General features: G+C 40.8%; 1 protein-coding gene across 1 annotated transcript in view; it reads right to left on the bottom strand.

Moving 5' to 3' along the window:
• The window catches only part of FRAS1 (Fraser extracellular matrix complex subunit 1), a 435,467-nt gene that overhangs the window by 55,373 nt on the left and 358,841 nt on the right, over positions 1–21,253 (bottom strand). The window contains exons 50-58 of the mRNA XM_072810116.1: positions 18,879–19,106; positions 16,532–16,645; positions 14,695–14,845; positions 13,157–13,316; positions 10,470–10,638; positions 8,047–8,293; positions 6,459–6,803; positions 4,329–4,489; positions 3,625–3,772 (exon numbers count right to left, since the gene is read on the bottom strand). Coding sequence (XP_072666217.1) covers positions 3,625–3,772; positions 4,329–4,489; positions 6,459–6,803; positions 8,047–8,293; positions 10,470–10,638; positions 13,157–13,316; positions 14,695–14,845; positions 16,532–16,645; positions 18,879–19,106 — 1,723 coding nt within the window. The remainder of the gene's footprint in view (positions 1–3,624; positions 3,773–4,328; positions 4,490–6,458; positions 6,804–8,046; positions 8,294–10,469; positions 10,639–13,156; positions 13,317–14,694; positions 14,846–16,531; positions 16,646–18,878; positions 19,107–21,253) is intronic.

The following is a 21,253-nucleotide window of genomic DNA, read 5'->3' as shown; positions in this document are numbered from 1 at the left end:
TACAATGTGCACAAGGAAAAAACTCAACAAGAATTAGCAAGAACTAAGAAGAAGGATGACTGATAGACAACCACTGAACACTACAATGGGTTACTGAAATCGGTTTGGGGATTTCTTTCTCTGGGATGAATTCCTGACTGAATACAGTTTGTTGTAACCTCCCTGAAACATGAGATATATCTAACATATTCATTTTCTAAGTTTGCAACCCTAACGTTCATCAATAAAATGTAGAAAAAAATCCAAATGGAATCTTTTCTGTTGATATGGGGCAATGAGTTTTGTTGCACATAACTGGAGTTCCACGGGCAAGTGTGATAAACTACTGATGTGTCAGGAAGAAAAGAAATTAACATGTAATAAAATCTACTATGTGCCATGGTAGATATGTTCACAAACCTTATCTAATTTAATCCTTACAATAACCTTGTACGGTAGGTACTTTCATTACCTACAGATTAAAAAAATGAGGCTCAGTAACCTTATGTTCCTAGTCTAAGGCCAGAAGGTAGGAAGTGGTGGGCTGGTATTTTATTTTAGGACTTCTGATTTTGCATTCCCTTTCCATCCCATTAGAAGGAAATTAACTACTTTTCATGAAAAAGAACTAGAAACCTTCTCAAGAATAAGAAGAATAACTGAATTTCTTTCCTTCTTCTTTTTATGAATAAGGAAAAAAACACATCTCACAGATTCTACTGCTGCACCAAATAGGACTGTTTAGTGTGGTGCAAAGAATATGGACAAGCCAAAGTCTTAGAACGCATGCTGGTCCTTCTCTGTATGAGATTTTGAGTGTACTCTCCTGATTCTAGTCTCCTTATCTACAGAAATACTAACAAATATACATGAGATTATCAGCAAATGAGATAATGTCTAGTATAACACTCTGTAAACTGAGGTAATGTATAATATAAAATAGTTTGTTATAATCTTGTTCACAGTTTAAAAGTTTCCATTTTATGGATTATAAACCAAAATCTAGAAATTAGAACTAAAACTTCCTCAAGAAAACTCAGGAAAAAAATCTTTGTAACCTTGGGTCAAAGAAAGATTTCTTAGAAACAACATAAAAAGTACAATCCATAATCAAATTATTGATAAATAGGACTATTTTAAAGTGAAAAACTATTGCCCTTTGAAAGATCTTGTTAAAAGAACAAAAACCAAGCAACAGGTTGGGAGAAAATATTTGCAAAACACAAATGTCTGTCCAGATTTTATAACAATGCAATAATAGAGGGAAAAATAACCCAATTAAAAATGAGGTAAATATTTGAATAATACTTTGCTAAAGAAGATATATAGATGGTAAGTAAGCACTTGGAAAGATCTCAGTGTCATTAGTCATTAGGGAAATTACTTTCAAACCATGGGACATCACTATACATCTACTAGGATAACTAAAGAAATCCCACCAAAAGCTGACAGCCCCAAATGTTGGTGAGGATATGGAGCACCCAGAATTCTCATATACTGCTGGTGGTAATGCAAAATAGTTACAACCACTTTGGCAAACAGGCTGGCAGTTTCTTATAATGTTTTTTTTTTTAATTTTTTTAATTTTTTTAGTTTCTTATAATGTTAAACACTTACCATACATTCCGGCAACCCGACTCCTAAGTGTTTACCCCAGAGAAATAAAAACCTATATTCACACAAAAACTATATGCAAATATTGATAGTCATTGCAGTCATAACTGCCAAAACCTGGAAACAACTCAAATGTCATTCAACAGCTGAGTGGATGAACAAATTGTAGTGCATCTATATAAAGGGAAACTACTCTGCAGTGAGGGAAATGAACTACTCATATGTGTAACGACATGGATGGTTCTCAGGCACAATATTCTAATGAAAGAAGCCGGACCCAAGTTGCTATATTACAGGATTCCAATTATATGACATTCTGGAAGCAACAAAACTATATAGACATAAAACCAGCAGTGGTTGCCAGGGTTTGAGTCAGGCAAGACATTGACTGCAAAGGGGCACAAGAGAATTCTGTAGGGTATTGAAACTGTTCCACATTTTGATTGTGGTGGTGGGTACGCCACTGCATGCATCTGTCAAAACTCAGAATTGTGGACTAAGAGGGTGAATTTTAATTTGTATATGTTAGATCTCAATAAACCTAGGTCTAAAATAAGATATTATTTAGGACATTTGCATTACATATGCATTATATATGCATTGTGTGTGTATATATATATATATATATATATATACACACACACACACACACATTTTTTTTCCTTTTGAAGGGTACATATAACAATAAACTGTTTAAAATGGTTGTCTAAGAGAACAACCAGAGTTAGGAGACAGGGGTAGAAGGTAGACTTAATTTTCATAGTATATATTTTTTTGTCACCTAAAAAAATTATTTATTTATTCATGAGAGACACAGAGAAAGAGGCAGAGACACAGGCAGAGGGAGAAGCAGGCTCCCCATGGGAAGCCCAATGTGGGACTCGATCCAGGACTCCGGGATCATGACTTGAGCCGAAGGCAGATGCTCAACCGCTGAGCTGCCCAAGTGCCCCTTTTTCTGTCACTTAAAAAAAATCTAAATAAATAAATAATTTAAAAATAAATGAAAGCATTAAGGATCACCCTGCTTGGCTGCTTATTTCTTTTCTGGTGACTTTTCAGTCACTGAAAGAGTCTGATCATGGGTGCTATTGTCAACCACTGGCAACGTTAATGAGGGTCCTCTTGCTTCAGGTGAAAAGTTTGACCTGATCTTCTTACGAACTCCAGAATTTGACAATTCTAAATTTCATCAACTCTTCCCAAGAAGCAACTGTCCTTTCCTTGCCATCTTCCTATTAGTTAGGTTAAATCTTCAGTGGCGACTGCTAATTTGTTCATGTACTTGCTGTCTATTCTTTCCTGTACATCATCTACAGGACTGCCAGTGTCAGTTTCCTCCCTCAGAAATCATACTATTTAGGAGCAGCTGTTGGTCCTCTGCTTACAGATCCCTTAGGCCAGCTACAACATAAGAAGACCTTTTAGAACTGGACTCCAACCTGTCTTTACATTTCATTTCCTTCTATTCATCTCCTGCCAGGCTTAAAACAAAAGTATCTCACTGTTTTCCAAATATGCGTCTTTCAAAATTTTATAGCGCATATGTACTATATCTCTCCATTTGACAAAACTTTATTTCACTATCCATTAGACGAACTCATATCATATTCTAAAACCCGGTTTAAATATCACATCCTTTGTGAAATCTACAGTTCTTCCACAAATAGTTGCTGTTCAGTCGCCTCTGCTCCCCTACTACTGGATTTATAGCACTATTAGGTCATTTATCATAATATATTCTAATTTTTCTGTTTAAAGGTCTGATCTCCCCAACTAGACATTGAGATTCTTGAGGACAGGGTCCAAGGCTTATATATCTTTTTGTGCCTAGCACAGTAGCAGAAACATGAATTTTTATCTCTCTCCCATATTTCTATGGGAAAGTAGGTACATACATGTGCTCACACATTCATACACACACAATTTCTTGAGTGAAAAGGTGAATGAGTTCTAATGTCATATATTTGGAAGGTAAGGAAGAAACAAAAATATAGTCTGAGCCACGAGCTGACATCTATAATATCTTACCATCCTGGAATGTGTCATTAATTGCAATCACAGCCTGGAAGGGTTTGGTCAGTTCGGCCCCTTGTGCTGAGCTGAGAAAAACCACAAACGTCTCTAGCCCTTCAATTACTGGATACTGAGTGTCATCCAAAATAGTCAAGGTGCAATACTAGAAAAAAAAAAAAAAATCATGACTTTGATTAGGCTTACTATGGTGATCACTTCACAATATACACAAATACTGAATCATTTTATGTTGTGCACCTGAAACTAATATGCTATATGTTGATTAATCTTGATCTAAAAAATAATATAAGAAGAAGAAAAATCAAAGTAAACCTTACAGACACGCAACACCCGTTTGCCTTTAGCAGAGTACAAAGGTGGTAACTTGCTTTCTGCGGTGGTCTGACAGTAAGTTTTTTAGTCCATAAAACGATAATCTCTTACAAAACCTTTAGGGGTTCTGTCTCTAGATATTTACATTAAACAAGTACAGTTCATATACTAAATCTGTGGTGATGGATATTAGATGCTGACAATGTCACTTGGAGAGTTTGTAGAAGCTCTCTCTGGGTTTATTCTTTTGTTTGCATGTTTGTGTTTGTGAAGAAAGGGAAGACAGTAATAAGGCAAGGGTTGTTCAGAGTCCTCCAGAGAGTTTGGAGAGCAGAATAGAGCCCACATTAACAGGCCCATCTGGCCTTTGACTGCTCTATGCTCACCTGCTCAGTGACACCTGGCCCAAACTCCACCTTCCTAGAGCTGGGAACATAGTCAACTCCTGGAGTGGCAGAAGCTGGGTCTGAAGGTCGTGTTGCACACCAGACAGATGTGAAGGTAGAAAGGTCAGTCCCATGGCGGATAACTGGAATCCTCACTGTACCTAAATGGATATCCACAGAGATGTCAATGGTTAGTCTCGGGCCAGCACAGTGGGTTTTCAGAATAATGTTCTTCCTCACAGCAGCAGCAGCTTTACCCTGTGAGCTTGTCTAATACAATTTCAGTGATGCTCCTGTGTTCCCTCTGAGGAAAGCTGTGAGGTGCCACTCCCCACCCCCCACTTTTACTAACAATATGAAGAGCAGACCTGGAGGAGGGCTTCATGGAGGTAGTACTGGAGAGACAGCCCTTAGGAGAAAGTGGTTTTGTGGTTTTATGAAAGACACGGTTCATAGGAGAAAAACAAACTGGAGAGGGCCCATCAAAAAACATCTCAAGCCTATTTCAGGAGAAGAAACTCGAGACGAGAGCCTCAGGGGTGATATAGGAAATAGTCAATTAAGAACGAACCAGCTAAGGAACTCTATGGGGCCTGAAGCTGCATGTTCCTAATTAAATGTTCCTAACTGGGTTGATTTCCCTATTTTATCCGAGTGGTGCACACATCATTATTTAAACCATGTGTGTGTTTTTTTTTAAATTTTTTATTTATTTATGATAGTCACACAGAGAGAGAGAGAGGCAGAGAGGCAGAGACACAGGCAGAGGGAGAAGCAGGCTCCATGCAGGGAGCCCGACGTGGGATTCGATCCCAGGTCTCCAGGATCGCGCCCTGGGGCAAAGGCAGGCACCAAACCGCTGCGCCACCCAGGGATCCCTAAACCATGTGTGTTATTGCTTATCTTAGGAATGAAGCTCATCTTCTGGTCCACGGTGACATCATACTTTGTAGTGTCCTAATGATGTACTTGTAGATTTTTAGCTATTTTCCCAATCAAGGTCAAAGAAAAGCAAAAGAAAATCCCATCAATCATATTTTTTCAGCCAATAAGCTGCAAGATGACAAGTAGTCATGGCTGAGCATTTGGTGTATAAGAAGGAAACATGGTATAGGAAAGGTCTAGGTTCTAATCTCAGCTCTGCCATATTAGCTTACTGATCTCTGAGGCTTTATTTCATCTCTCTGAGCCTCCCTTTGCTCTTCTATATAATGTTTTCTTTTCTACAGAAGACTAAATGAGAATGTATGGAATGCAGATGGCATGGTGCTGGGCATTGAGTAAGTGCTCAAAAATACTTGTTCCCATTATCTCTCAGACTATCACCTTCGAAGAGGTGAATGACCTTGACCAGGTGGCTCAGATCACTGATGCTCAGCGCAGCTGCTGCCCCTTCTGGCAGTATGTCTGCTAGTAGCACTCAGAAGACTTTGAGGCCTTTGTGGAGCCAAAAGAAGAAAGGAGCCTGGGTGGAAGAAATCTGCCCACTGACTGCTTTGGGGCATGATATGAATGAAAAAGTTTCATTTGTTAGGACACTAAACTTTGGAATTTATTTGTTCTGGCAGCTAACAGTATGCTAAAGTAAGTTTACCCCCATCCTCAAAACAGATCATATTTCTCACCTTCAGAAGCTAAAATGCTTAGCACCATGTCCTTCCTCTGGACCACAGAGATCATTCAATGAAGCTCTAAACCAGATCCCTCCCTGCCATCAGTAACCAGGGCAAGAAAAGTGGATGGAATTCCCTATTCTTCACTACCTTCCATTTTTGGTCTTAATGCTTGGTATTATATGTCTCAGACTGACAATGGAGTCACTGAGGCATTCCTCAGAATGCCACTGCATTCTCAAATGTCTTCAGGACATTCTTAAATTTAAAAGGAAACTGTTCAAGAAAGGGATCAGGATGTGGGCAATAGAATCCCAGAGATTCTCTATTACCTGCATCTTTTTTTTTAAGGTTTTATTTATTTATTCATGAGAGGCAGAAAGAGAGAGAGGCAGGCAGAGACACAGGTGGAGGGAGAAGCAGGCTCCATGCAGGGAGCCCAATGTGGGACTTGATCCTGGGACTCCAGGATCACGCAGGCGCTAAACCGCTGAGCCACCCAGGGATCCCCTATTACCTGCATCTTCACTGACAGTGAAAGCCGTGTTGCCTAGGGACACAGTGGAGGCATCATTGGGACCACTAATGAGCACCTTGGCTGATGCCACCCTTCCGATGCGGGCATTGTCAGAAGCATCTGCCAGGGCAATCTCAAACTCTTCTTCCTCTTCATACTCGCTGTCATCAATAAGCATGACATCACAGGTGGACATGGTGACACCAGGCCCAAATATCACACGACTGTCAGCAGACATCCCTCTAGATTTAAAATCAGAGCCAGATTCTAGAGCATAGAGACTACTTCCCATAGCTGACTTAGGGACTGTGTAGCAAATTGCAGATACAATGCTGCTTGAATCTCCTGAAATACAAATGGTAAGAAAATCAAAGCATTTGAATGAGCACTTCTCAAATATTAAAATCTCTGATAATTTGGTAAGCTTGGTTCCCTCTGACCCATCCCATCACTACTTCTGTTCAAACTCTGACATGAAGCCTTCCTGCATTTGCAGCTTCTTAAGCCTGTGGTATAAACCACTTGAGGATTTCATATACTCCAGATACTTCACCAAACAACTTAAAATGGATTTCCTATTCTGTGAATTTTGTGCTCTGTTAATTCACAAGACTCATTGCTCAACATCTAAGACCACAGCGGGTATAAAGATAAGAGACATATTTGGTACTTTAAGTAGCAAAGTAATTGAGTCCCAAAGGTCGTGCTCTGAGCACAGTTCACTGCCTTTCTGAATAAACTTCTGCACTTTAATTTCCAGGGAGAAATCAGCTTGTTTAAAAAAAGAAAAACAAAACAAAATAAAACCTGCATCTCTGTACAAATGACTTTACTTATTAGTGTTGCCATGTCCCCAGAAGATAGCCTGTTCTGGGCCTGGCTCGCTGGCCCAGAGCAATCAATGGGCCTTGCCTGTTTTCCAAGTGGCATCACCAAGGGTTTACCCTATCTACAGTGTATGTTACACTAATAGTCAGCAGATTCAATAAAAAACCTGACATCATCACTTATAGTCATGTTCAGGCTTTGAATGAGGATTTAATTTCCATGACTTTAAAAGTCTCAACATTTGCACACTCACAAATGCATACGATCTTTATTTTGTTTTCAATCCCTCAAGCATTGCCCTTTATTTAGCATACATGGTTTATTTCTCATCTGAGCTCTATACATGACAGTCACGTAGGGAAATCTTTAAAATATATTTTCTATCTTCCAAAACTAAGATGAGAAGCCAGTTCTTACAAACTTCCCTCCTTGACCAGGGCTACTAAGTATTTTATAGATTGGGTGATTGATTAGGAATCCTAAGTTCATGAATAATTTGCAAGGCAAAATATGACCAGTCTTCTAGTCACATTAAAGAATAAATGGGAGTGCTAACAACTTGAACTAAGAGAAGCTTTCCAATAGTGCTCACTACAGGTAGGATCATTATTAGAGTTGTTCTGGGAAGTTAAATGAGCTAATACATGTAAAGCACTTACACACAGAAGTTAATATGGTACATGAGGACTTGGCACATAAAAAGAACTAAAAAAAAGCTAGCTATTGTTATAGTTCCTTGTCACCCTTGGCACCAACAGACCTTTTCTTTCAATAGGTGCAAATAGGAAACCAGCGCTCTCGTTGACCCGGTAGGTCTTCTTATCAAATTCTAATGTGGGCTCGTCCTCGGAGTCATTGATAATGACCTTCGCCTGGGTGAATTCCCCTAATAGGGCATATGCCGGCATGCTGAGCTCCACGGTGAAACTCTCAACGTTTTCAAACACATCATCATCATTGATGACGATGGTGCAGGACTTGGTGTCCTCTCGCTCATCAAACTGCACCTGTCACAAAGGAAACAACAAACAGTTCTACTGTACCTCATTCCCCTGCTCACTCCCCTAGAATATCATGGGAAAATAGGAACCAAATCTAGTGGGTAGAGCACTGAATGAAACAGCTGGTTCTTCTACCCCAACTTCTTGTTCATCACCTGGAACACTTGGCTACCTCTTCCTAGCCTTCATCTACACACTGGAGCTCATTTACCGCATCAGGACATGGAGGGCAAAGACATCTTTCTACTATTTGGTGACTGTAGAAAAACATGTAGGTAACTATTCATATCTTGTTTTATTAATTCACTTGGGATAGCAAGAGTCATTTGGTTACTCAGGTCCCCTTATATTTGTGGCAGATTTACCTGGAATGATCTTTGAACTTGGAATGTAAATGTTCTGACTTTAAGCTGGGTCAGTCTATGAATCTTTACAAATGTCAGATTCCTCATCAGCTAAATAACAATTTCACATGCTTATCTTGCATATTTACTGGGAAGATTATATGACACGATGTATTTTAAAGCACTGAACAAATGTGAGATGTTATCCTTATTACCATTACCACATTGCTAACACAAGAAAAATTGATATAGAATCTTCAGTTTCCTGAATAATGGAGTTTGAATCCAGAGAAAGTTATAATATCAACAAGCCAGACTGAATCTTGACTTTGTATTTAACTAAATCCTTTGCCATTAAGATAGTCTAGATCTATAATGTAAATGAATTTAGCCTGGTACAAAAAAGAGAAATCATTTTATATTCACACAATTGTGAACTTATAGGGATTTATTCTGGTTTTACTTTGTCTTAATAAAAGGATAAAGATAAAACCTTGAAAAGGAACCAGGGTTATGGACTTATCCAAAACCAAAAGAGTAGAAAATAGGCCTGGACTACACTTTGTGTAAACTGAGATAGCTAAAATGTGTAAAATAGTCATAAACCTCAAGGGACACACAAATCTGAAAAACACATTATTTCCATCAGCAGAAAATTACTATTCCATATCTAATCAACTAATCAAATTAAAATTTACTACACTCCACATTTCAAAACACTCCCAACTGAATGAAACATCTCTAGATCTCTGTTTAGTTCTAGAACCCACTACCTTTCGTCTTTCCTTGACAAACACAAGTATGTACTCTTTATTATGATTTTGCTGAAAGATTCCTTGGCTTATCTATTTTCTTCTAATTCCTCATTTAAATTTGACCTCAGTCCAGCTGAAATAACTCAAAGAGAGAGTCCGCTCCTCGTTACAGAGATTTATGATGTCATAAAAACAGTGAATTTACTTTGCAAAAACATTGAAGAAATACCTAGGAAGCACCAGGTATCGTGCCAAACATAAAAGATGACAAATACGGGGTATCCTACCGTAAAGGAGTTTACTGTTTAAGTCCTCTTCCTTTCTTTTTCTGTTTGCTCTCTGCTCTGTCTCATCCCCCCTTGGCACTAGTTACCACCACTGTGGTAGAGACCTGCACATGTAGTGCCACCCTAACTGCTTTCTGCACTTGCTGCCAACCAGCACAGCTGTCCTCTCAGTCTCAGGCTCGTCATACTTGGCTTGTCCAAAGCACAGTCAAGGTCACCCCATCTCCAAACCTGCTCCTCTGACCATGTCCCCTCCCAGCACAGGGCATCACCATCCCTTTCCCGCTTCTGCCCACTCTCTAATCTGCTGTGAAATTCTATCAGTCCTTAGTCATCTTCAGTCTACCCACTTGTTTCCAACCTGGCTTCATAACTGAAACTCAAGCTCCCATCATCTCTTACCCATCTCTTCCAAGAGCTTCCCAACCATCCCCCACACCCTCCTCTGCCCTCCCTTCAGTTAGAGAAGGGCAGGGACTGAGAAAGGGTTTGGATCCCAACAGCCCTGTGTAGAACAGGATGCCCTGGAGGCCTTTTTTAGCCATGAAGCAAAATGTAAAGACTGAGAAGCTAGATAATCCAGACTTCAGCAGTTAAAACTTCCACAGAGAGTAGGACTGGGAAGAACTCAGCCCTGCGGGAAGGGAACACAGGAAAATCACTCGAGGAAGGGCGCCAATGGAAAAGGAGGTGCGGTGAAAATTAGGGGGAAGGTGCCACACTTGCCAACACCACAATGCAGCCCTGGCTGGTACCCGCTGGTGATCAGTATTCAGAGGCCCCCTTGCACACCTACCTGGCCAGCATACTCCACGTAGTCCTGCTGTCCAGGTTGGGAGCTGACCCTGGAGCTGGAGCTGGCAGTGCCTTCCTCAGTGCGACACAGGACGATGGCATACTGGTTCAGGTTCCCACTCCTCTGCACTGTGACGCTGACAGACCCCGCTTTCTCACTGACATTATAGCTAGAAACACACAAAAAGGCAGTCTCTGAAATTCTGAGTTGGGGCTGTGAGGAATCCATTTGTTTAATGCCTGTCTCTTCTGGTTGGCTACTGGTGTCATATAGTTCAGAGAATAGGAAGTTTGGTCTCTTTAAGAAGCCAGGTTATAAATTGAGGAAATGTGTTCACCTGGGACAGTCACAGCACCAAGAGACCAAGGAGGCTGTGGATGCAGAATGGTATCTGCCCCTTTATCAGAGCAAGGTGGAAGTCATTCAGAAGATGGGCAGCACCAAGGAACTATGTACTTTGTACATCAAAACACAGAGAAATGACAATCTCTCCCTAGTGTGGTAGAATAACTAGAATAGTGAGTTCCTAGGAAAGAAAGCTGCTTGCGAGGCAATTAATGACTTAGGTCAGGTGGGAACAGACTGGACCAGATCTCCAGGAAGTGTGCAAAGGAGTCAGGGTGATGGCAGAAATAAGAAAATGAGAATTGGGCCCAGGTAACAAAGCTGTTTAGACAAATGGAGTTTTGTGACATTGTGCTATAGACTGAATATGTCCCCTCAAACTCCTATGTTGAAATCCTAACCCCAATATGTTGATATTTGGGAGGTGACATGAGGGTGGAGCCCTCATGGATGGGTTTGGTACCCTTATAAAAGAGGTCCCATAGAGTTCCTTGGTCCTTCCACCATGTGAGGACACAGGGAAAAGACAACTACCTATGGACCAGGAAGAGGCTCCTCACTAAACACCGAATCTGTCAGCACCTTTTCCTAGGACTTCCCAGCCTCTAAACTGGGAGAAATAAATTTCTATTGTTTGTAAGCCATCTAGTCTACAGTATTCTGTTATAACAGCACAAACAGACTAAAACACAGGGGTAGGGATCCGTGGGTGGCGCAGCGGTTTGGCACCTGCCTTTGGCCCAGGGCGCGATCCTGGAGACCCGGGATCGAGTCCCACATCGGGCTCCCGGTGCATGGAGCCTGCTTCTCCCTCTGCCTGTGTCTCTGCCTCTCTCTCTCTCTCTCTCTCTCTGTGACTATCATAAGTAAATAAAAATTTTTAAAAAATTAAAAAAATAAAACACAGGGGTAACTTAGCTTGCTGCTATGAATTTGTATTGCTTTGGCAAAGTAGAAGGCAAACTCTCCATGTGCTATTAATTCATAAGTATCTAAGTTTAGAAAAGACATGAGTGAGTAGGGTCTGAGCTGGGGATGAGTTTTTCATCACAGGGCTTATGTCTTGTTGCTGTGAGGGTTGCCAACTAAGTACCTCTAACAGGTTAGTTTTCATTGCCAGCTTTGGGACACTCTACTATTCAGCCCATTAAACGCTTGAGGGTTGTCCAGAAAAAGTGATCAGTTTTAGTCCACTTATTTAATTTTTTTAAAAAAAGATTTTATTTATTTATTCATGAGAGACACAGAGAGAGACAGAGACACAGGAAGAGGGAGAAGCAGGCTTCCCGCAAGAAGCCTGATGTGGGACTCGATCCCTGACCCTGGGATCATGCCCTGAGCTGAAGGCAGATGCTCAACCACTGAGCAACCCAGGTGTCCCCATTTATTTAATTTTTAAGGAGATATAAACAAGAGGGAAATAACAGCAAAGCTTACATATATAAAAGCTGATTATAATATCTTACTAAGTTCTCTAAGTCTATGTGACTAAGAGTGGAACGGCCCAGCACATGAAATCAAGTTTTTATGTTATCTCCCACCTCCATTCCAATTTTCATCATAACCATCATGAAATTGCTTTCTTAGAATAGTTAAGTCTCTGAAACATAGACTTCAAGAACGATTTCCCCCACATAATCATAATCTTAGTTATAATCTGACCTATAAATCAACCTTGTGCTTGCCTACCTTTACCAAAGCTGGTGCCTGTTTGCCTCTCAACCCCTCAAAAGACTACAAAAGCACTCTAAAGCATGTCTATATTAAGCTATGAAATTTTCCCAAAGGACATCAAATCTTATGAACATCAAAGGAATGAGGGGAGAATACAAGCCTGAGAACAGAGAGAATGTAGAGGGTAAGGCAAAGATGTCGTTATTATGCACCAGTGATTATTTTCAGCCAGTATCGGATGCATATTTTGTTTCTTATCAGTTCTCCTGGATTATCTTCTAAAACTTGAAGGCAGAAGCAAAAATACTTGTAGGCGATGCAAGAAAGCACAATGGTTAAGATCACTGGTTTTCAATCCTAGTCTTACTGCTTTTTTAGCTATGTGACTTTGGGTAGATTAGTTCACCTCTTTCTGTCTCCATTGCTTTGTTCTTGTGGGGAGAACAATAGCACTCATCTCACAATTGCAAGTATTAAACAAGATGATGCATGTCAAGTGCCCGGTACACACAGTATTAAAAAATACTTGGTGACATTATCATTTCTATTATTGTTATCCCCACCACCATCACCATCAGATGACTAGAGTGGACCCCCAGGTACTTCAATCTGATCTCCTCTGCTTGCCCGATTCACTTCTCAAGAATGAACACCAATGACCCTTGTACCTGGTATATTTAAAGCTGATGAGGGACCACTGAACATGGAAGACATTGTCGTTGACCACATTGGGTTTACTGTCTTTCACCAGAAACTGAAAACTATCCATCATCTCATGGATCTTCTCCTCGTGTAACACATAACGAATCAATCCCAAGTTCACATCCTCTGTGAGAAAAAGCACATTGTGAATTAACCCAGGGATGTAGGCAGCCTCGGAGATCCCATGCTAACATACCTAGTTTATTCTTCTAATGGGCTGTAGACAGAATGTAATTTCCCAAGAACAAAAAAAGGGATAGTAGTCTTAAAAATAAATGTGTCTGCCAGATTTTAAAATAAAATCCTATAGCTCTGTGTGGCAAAAGAGCTGTCTATATGTCCAGGAAGTACCTTGATGCTGTTGTAAAATGAGAATCCCAGGGTCTTAGAGAGATTTAATGAATCTCTCTGGAATATTAAAGTCAAATCTGAGTGCTGACAAAGAGTCTTTGACTCCATCCTCTCTGTATACATGCTCACACTCACCCCTACTTCCTTGTAAATAAGGTTCTTTGGAAGGTATATGCTACTAAGAAAAGCTGGGGTTGAATTCAAACAACCACACAAGACACATAAAATGTTCTCTTCTAGGAGAGAACATTAAGATTGAAAACAGGGAGAAAAGGGAAATATACTGTATGAGTTACAAGGGACAGTTTTTGCAATGACTGTTCAAGGTAAGGGCCATCCTCAAAAGAAGTCTAGAAGAGTCTGACATGCTTATAAGACTACTAAAATACAAAATGGTTTGCTTGATGTGATTCAAAATAGGAAAATATTTCTTTTGAGCAACATACCCTTGTTGATTTTACTTTCTTTGTTAAATACTTAAAAACAATCTATAACCCTTAGAGAAAAAATAAGCCATATAGGATCACAGATATTTCATAAAGTATGGTTGTTGGTTTTGTTTTTAAGGAAAACCAAGTATGTTGTATACCTGAAACTAATGTAACATTGTATGCCAACTTTGCTTCAATTAGAAAAAGAAGAAAACCAATCAGTATCATGTGATCCTTCCACTAAATCTCACCAAAACATAAAGCAACCTGGGAGCTGAGCAAGCATGGTAAAGACAAAGTGTTTCCTTCCTTCCTCCCTCCCTCCCTCCTTCTTTTCTTTTCTTTTCTTTTCTTTTCTTTTCTTTTCTTTTCTTTTCTTTTCTTTTCTTTTCTTTTCTTTCTTTTCTTTTCTTTCTTTTCTTTTCTTTTTCTTTTCTTTCTTTTTCTTTTCTTTCTTTTTCTTTTCTTTCTTTTTTTCTTTTCTTTTCTTTTCTCTTTCTCTTTTTCTTTCTTTTTTTTTTTTACCATAATTCAGAGTAATGGGAAATGGAAACTGGGAGAAGTAAAATTCCAAAGTTGGACAGTTAGACACTAAACGATCTATTTTGTTTGCCATTAAGTGACTGGGGGGTAAGTAGCTAGAAGTGGTTGTGAGAAAGATCAGACAATTTCGAGAAAGTTAGAACAGACTTCTCCCATCTCTCGGTGCCCTGAGTCCCCACCCTGTGTGAAAGTAGCAGCAGCTTTGCCAGGCTGCAGCTTGCTCTCCACATAGCCATGCTTGGGGCCCTCTGTTATCTCATAGACAAGATGCTGGTCGTCTGTGTCTGGGTCCATGGTCAGCAGTTCCTTCTTGGTGATCAAGTTGGTTGTCTGGAATAGAAACCCATTAAATTTAATTTCTGAGGTGGGAATAAAGCCAGAACAAGACCCTCTGACTCAGAATTTAATTCTGTTCAACAATGATTTAGTGAGTGCATTTACTGCATGGAAAACTCTGTTAGGATTAAAGAGGCTACGAGGATTGCAACCATCCCAGCCTCCATCCCTGAGGTATTCACATTTTACTGGGAAACAAAGGCTCGTGTGCAAGGTAATTGTGGCATGAGCCATAACGGGAGATATAAAAAGAGTACTGTCCATATATGGGAGTGGGAGAGATTAATTCTACCTGCATTGGAGGAGGAATTTCAGGTGGTGGGATTTGAGTCTGGAACTTTGAAACAGTGATAAGATGCAGAGAAGACTGCACTTTATACCCTACTGGAGTCAATCACAATTCTTGAAATTGTGTAAGATAAATATGTCATACCCCTAATATTGCCCAAATATACTGGCTGAATTTTAATTCACTCATTCATTAATTCAACAAACATTTAGTAAGAGCAAAGGTTTGAGAGAAAAAAGGGGGTGGTCAACAGTATTAAATATTAGTAGACCTAGTAAAATAAGGATATGTAAGTGACTTTTGGATTTGGCAAGATAAAAGTCATTGTTGACACTTGGATAAGAGTCATTGCAGTAGGAGAAAAGTAGGAAGTAGAAAACCAATTGGAAAATATCAAGAAGAGAGTGGGATGGTTCTGGATATGGGGACAGGGGTATCAAATAGGGGATGGCAGGAATATGTACTAGTTTTAAAAATCACAGCCTGTTCTATAGAAAATCATAGCATAGCAGCTACATATACAGCCAACTGATCAGCTCCATGGAGATGAGAAAATCCATATCCTAGAGGGAATACCACACACAAAAGAAAAATCAGATCCTGAACTGATTAGAGAAGAAGTATGTGTGTTTGGGTGAGGATGAGAATTTAATGCTTGATATGATATGAGGTAAGAATCTGGCATATCTTAAAATTATCAAATTGGGATTTAGGAAGAGAAAGGAATTTCTAAAATAGAAGTCCTCTGAGGATACTCACCTACAAAATACTCACTTCCTTCCCATCTATGGCATATTCCAGATACTTCCCCAAAATCCATCCTCCCCTTCTTCTAGTTAACAAACTTTTAGCTGAGCCAGCCAGAGACTCTATTCCCAGTCTCTCATGCAACAGATGGAGCCATATAGCCAATTTCTTGCCAAATATAAGCACAAATGATGTGTTTAATTTCTGTATCATATCACTTGCTTAAAATGAAGTTCCTTACCCTCTATTTCTCTGTTTTCTTCTTCCCATGGGCTAGAATATCGATGAGGAGCTGAGGAGTTTTGGCTCAGCAACAACCCAGTGCATCAGAAGACAGAAGGAATCTGCATCTCTGAATGGTCACAGAGAGTCCTGGACTGCCCACATACTGCCACCCCATATGTGACAGAAAAACTAAACTTCTATCTTCTTTGAGTTTCTGTACGTTGGGGGTCATTTTGTAAGAAAATCTTAAACTATACACAATCTTAACCAAACTCACAGAGCTTTCCAATCTTAGGACAATCAGCTCCCTTCAGGAGAGGTAAACATGAATCAAGCTGCAATTCTAGTCCCCAAGTGGTCACAGATAAGGACATAGCCAACGTTGGTTCATGTGAATGTGGCAGATGGAAAGGCCTTACCTTGCCATCCATGTACTCCAGCCACTGAAGCCCCAGGTTGGTAACAATTCTAGGAGTGCCATCATCTACTGGGAGGATATCTATTTGGAAATGCTGAGGTGCTGCTGTCATAACCTGGCAGGGAAACCCAAAGAGAAAAGTCATCATTCCCAGACATCCGAACTAGGCCAGGTGCACGACCTACAAAGCTGGAACCCCTGAAACCTGTTGGCACTTCAGAATGGACAACTGTGCCCATTCCCATTGCTTATCACCCCTGGCATGAGGCACAGAGAATGCTTTGATTGATAACGTGGGGACCATCTGAGAAGAAGAGCACGAAACAAGTGGCATTTTTCTGCAATTTCATCTGCTATGGAAGTTGACTTTCCCACACCCATGCATTCCTTAGTTGGGTTCAATACTGCCCTGAGGTCAAACAGCAAACAGTATCTTCCTTTCAATAACTCTTGTTAAAATTGTCATAAGAGGTGGACTACACTTATCATTAACACGTTACTGTCAGAGTCTCCAGGTGGGATTCTGGCAGGTGTGGGAAGATTCATGGGGGGATATTCTCCCCCCTTTTTCTGAGAAAGAACAGTCCTTATGGGGGAAAGGGGCACAGGACATCAAGAAAGAATAAAAGCATTTGGGGGGATAGTGAAAAGAAGCTGGTCTATGATTTCATTCTCACGCAGATGCATGTCCACATACGCACTCCGCACAGGAGGTGGGTCCAATCCAGAACCTGTCTCTGGGAGGATAAGGCACGCCAGCACGCAGGGCAGTAAGATGCCAGTTTTTCAATCTTCTGCAATCCTTCTAAATAATTCTCATTTCAAAAATAAATACAGTTCTTCTTGAAACCTACTATGACCTTTTATGTTTATCAGAGAGATAGCCTTCTTGCTGATTCATCCTGAATCTCTTTGCTCTTCTGAAAGTCAAATGAAGTGGGGGAGCAGCTATAGTTTGGAAGAGGAAAAGCAATGATCTGCTAGGTGGGAATGCAGTGCAGACACCAAATTGGCAGGAAACCCCAAGAGCCGTCTCACTGACACCTGGGCCAAGGGAGAATGATCTTCGCACAGATTGTCTCTAAAGGATGCGGGTGGATCTTTCTTCCAGGAAAGGAATCATTCCCGTTCATCATCAGAGTAAGAAAGGATGCCACAGGACTGAAGAGCTGCCCCTTCTGTCCTCCTGAAATACAGTGGGGTGTGATCACGTTGCTCAGTAACACTGCTTCTGATGCGTGAGATACAGGCGTGTCCTCCAGCCTACCTTTCACCACAGCTGCCATTATTCCTAGGGGAGGGTTATGGTCCTGCTGGAGCCCTGGCTGAAGAATGAAGGACTGAGGAAAAGTGGCAGGGAGGGGAGTGGAGGACATCTGAGAGTTTCTTCCAGACACCTGAACATTAGAACGGAACAATTCTCTTAGGGAAGTAAAGCTTGACAACTGCAGGACCTCAAGAGAACAACACCTTTACCGCTCTCATATGCTGGTCTTAAAGCGATGACTGTGATGATGCTATGATAGCCACAGTTTATTTGATATTTCCTGTGTTCTCCGTGTAAGGTACTGGGCCAACTGCTTTATGTACATCATAAGGGCAGATATCCCCATTTTACAAACATTTCAGCTAGTTAGTGTCAGAGCCAGAATTTAAATCAGTGTGTTTTTTTTTTTTAATTTTTTTATTTATTTATGATAGTCACAGAGAGAGAAAGAGAGAGAGGCAGAGACACAGGCAGAGGGAGAAGCAGGCTCCATGCACCGGGAGCCCGATGTGGGATTCGATCCCGGGTCTCCAGGATCGCGCCCTGGGCCAAAGGCAGGCGCCAAACCGCTGCGCCACCCAGGGATCCCTAAATCAGTGTGTTTTTTAGAGGCAAAAGCCATACTCTTAACCGGGCTATTCCTTATGAGATTGAGAAACTCTGGGTGATTAAGGGGATATATAAAAGGGAAAGACAATCTAGAATTGTATGAGATCAGATATTAGAATCAGATGGAAGAAAGATAAAAGGAGTCAGTGGTGGACAGAAAGGAAAAGAGAAATAATGACAGTAATAGTAACAATCACTATCATCACCCTTCATTGTGCTTGCTATTTGCCAACAATGTTACCCACTTTACGGGGATTAACTCCTTTGATCCTTAGACTAACTGAAGCTGGTAATTATTATTGTACCCACTTTACAGATGAAAAGCTGAGGCGTAGAGAAGTTAAGTAATTAGCCCAAGGCCAATCAGTGACAGAATAAGAACAACGCTCTTCTTGGCTGGAAAATGCCATGTTCTGCCTTCGGACAAGCCCTGGTACACTTTGCCTCCCTCTCCACTGTCTTTACCCCTTACCTCTTTTCCTCCTTCCTCAATGATAAAGAAGGGATTTGTCCTGTCAGCCACGGTGAAGGTGAACCGGTCTCTGAGAGAGTTGCTGCCATCATGGCTGTAGCTGACCCGGTTCTGGTAAATGTCTTCCATGGTGAAGGTGGAGATGTGCCGGGAATGGCCCCCGCTGCTGGTTCGCTCGATGGTACCATGGCGTGGGGGCTGCACTATGGTGAATGTGACAGACTCGGCCTGTTGAGGAGGTAAAACAGAAACGAGATTTGTTTTGCTTTTTTGGTAGATGTATTTATTTATTTGAAAGTAGGGGAGGGGCAGAGGGAGAGAGTCTTCAAGCAGACTGCCTGCTGAGCGCAGAGCCCCACACTGGGCTCCATCCCACGACTCATGAGTTCGCGACCTGAGCCGAGACCAAGAATCAGAGGCTTTACCAACTTAGCACCAGACAACCCAAATCATATTTGTGAGTGACGGCCAACAGGTGGCCAAGGGTAGCCAAACCTAAAGATGTTTATAAAATAAGGATTGCATTTTCTTTATAGATACCAAAAATAAAACTAAGGAGAGAAACTATATTGGTTACTACAATTGAACTTATGTTCTGGTGCCTTTTGGTGTCAGATTAAGACATTTAAATTTGTCTCTTAAGGGTCATAGGGGAAAACTTGAATTTTTAACCTCTACCAGGATGAGAGGAGCTAAACCTTTTAAAAACTATTCATTTCTTTCCCAACGTTTCCCCCCAACTTTCCCAAAATTCTCATACAGAGATTACAAATGCCTCAGACCAGAAGCTAATTTCCCATTTCTAATTGTGGCTTCTAGGTGACACATCGAAGGAAAAATAAAATGCAGAAAACCCTATTCAAGACCTTCCAGTGGGGATCCCTGGGTGGCGCAGCGGTTTGGCGCCTGCCTTTGGCCCAGGGCGTGATCCTGGAGACCCGGGATCGAATCCCACGTCGGGCTCCCGGTGCATGGAGCCTGCTTCTCCTTCTGCCTATGTCTCTGCCTCTCTCTCTCTCTCTCTCTCTCTCTGTGTGTGACTATCATAAATAAATAAAAATTAAAAAAAAAAAAAAAAAGACCTTCCAGTGATTTTCCACCAACTTAGAATAAAATGCAAAGGCCTGACTTGGGCCAACAAGGCCCTCTGTGAACTGGTCCCAGGGTTCCTCTCTGGCTGTATTCTTTCTGCCTGTTTGCTCACTGGGTTCCAGCCTCTTCACCTCTTTGTTGTAACTCGAAGGTTCCAAGCACATTTTACCACAGGGCCTTTGCACTTCTGGTTCTTTTGCTCAAAGAGTGACTTTTACGGATAAATGCATAGCTTGTTCTTCCACTTCATGATATATCTGCTCAAATATCAGCTCCTCAGTGAAGACTTCCCTGACCACTCCATCTAAAATAACATACCCTTCAATCTCTATCTCCTTTATCTTGCTTTATATTTTTTTAATTCATAGCACTTATCATATCTGACATGTTATTATACATCCTTTCTTCATTGTCTGTCCCCCTAACCAAAGGCTGAAAACTCCCTAAGCCTAGGACTTTGTTTTGTTTACAGCCTTGTCATTAGCATCTAGAGCAGAGGGGGGCACTTATTAGGTAATCAATATTTTTGAGGATAAATGAAAGTAGAAGTGCTGGCACAGGGAAGGGTGTACCTAGAACTAATTAACAAATGCTATGGTACCCTTTAATGAGAGCTAAATCATGCCCGAATGTTAGGTACTTTAATCTGAAAGCATCATGAGGATAAGAGTTTAGTCTCTACATGCCCTGTTTTACTGAATAAAGCCGAATGCTTTGAGGATGCTCAAATTGCGATATTTAATTGTCATTCAGAGAAGTCTGAATGAAGGTGGTAAATGATAGGAAAAATGAATAGGTGCCCCAAATCCTTGTTCACTATAATAAGGAAGAGTAAAAAATTGGCTAAAATGTCATCTATTTAATTTTCTATGAATTAGGATTAAAAAAATCAGCATTACAGTTACATGTAATCAGGGTAGAGAGAGGATGTATTTAGGAGTTCAGAAAGGGTTTAAAAACAATTTGAGGGATCCCTGGGTGGCGCAGCGGTTTGGCGCCTGCCTTTGGCCCAGGGCACGATCCTGGAGGCCCGGGATCGAATCCCACGTCGGGCTCCTGGTGCATGGAGCCTGCTTCTCCCTCTGCCTATGTCTCTGCCTCTCTCTCTCTGTATGACTATCATATGTAAATATAATTAAAAAAAAAAGAAAAATTAAAAAAAAAATTTGATCTCAAATATATAGTTTCTCTTTTCCAGAAGGCCACAGTATCTTCTGATTTTTAGTCCTTCAATGATGCTTGCACTAAACTTACTACTCTGCCCTACCCTCAGGACACATAGT

Source organism: Canis lupus, chromosome 33, assembly GCF_048164855.1.
Source record: "Canis lupus baileyi chromosome 33, mCanLup2.hap1, whole genome shotgun sequence".
Taxonomy (NCBI): Eukaryota; Metazoa; Chordata; class Mammalia; order Carnivora; family Canidae; genus Canis; species Canis lupus.
Note: the sequence above shows the minus strand (reverse complement) of the source record. Positions and strands in the feature narration are given on the sequence as shown.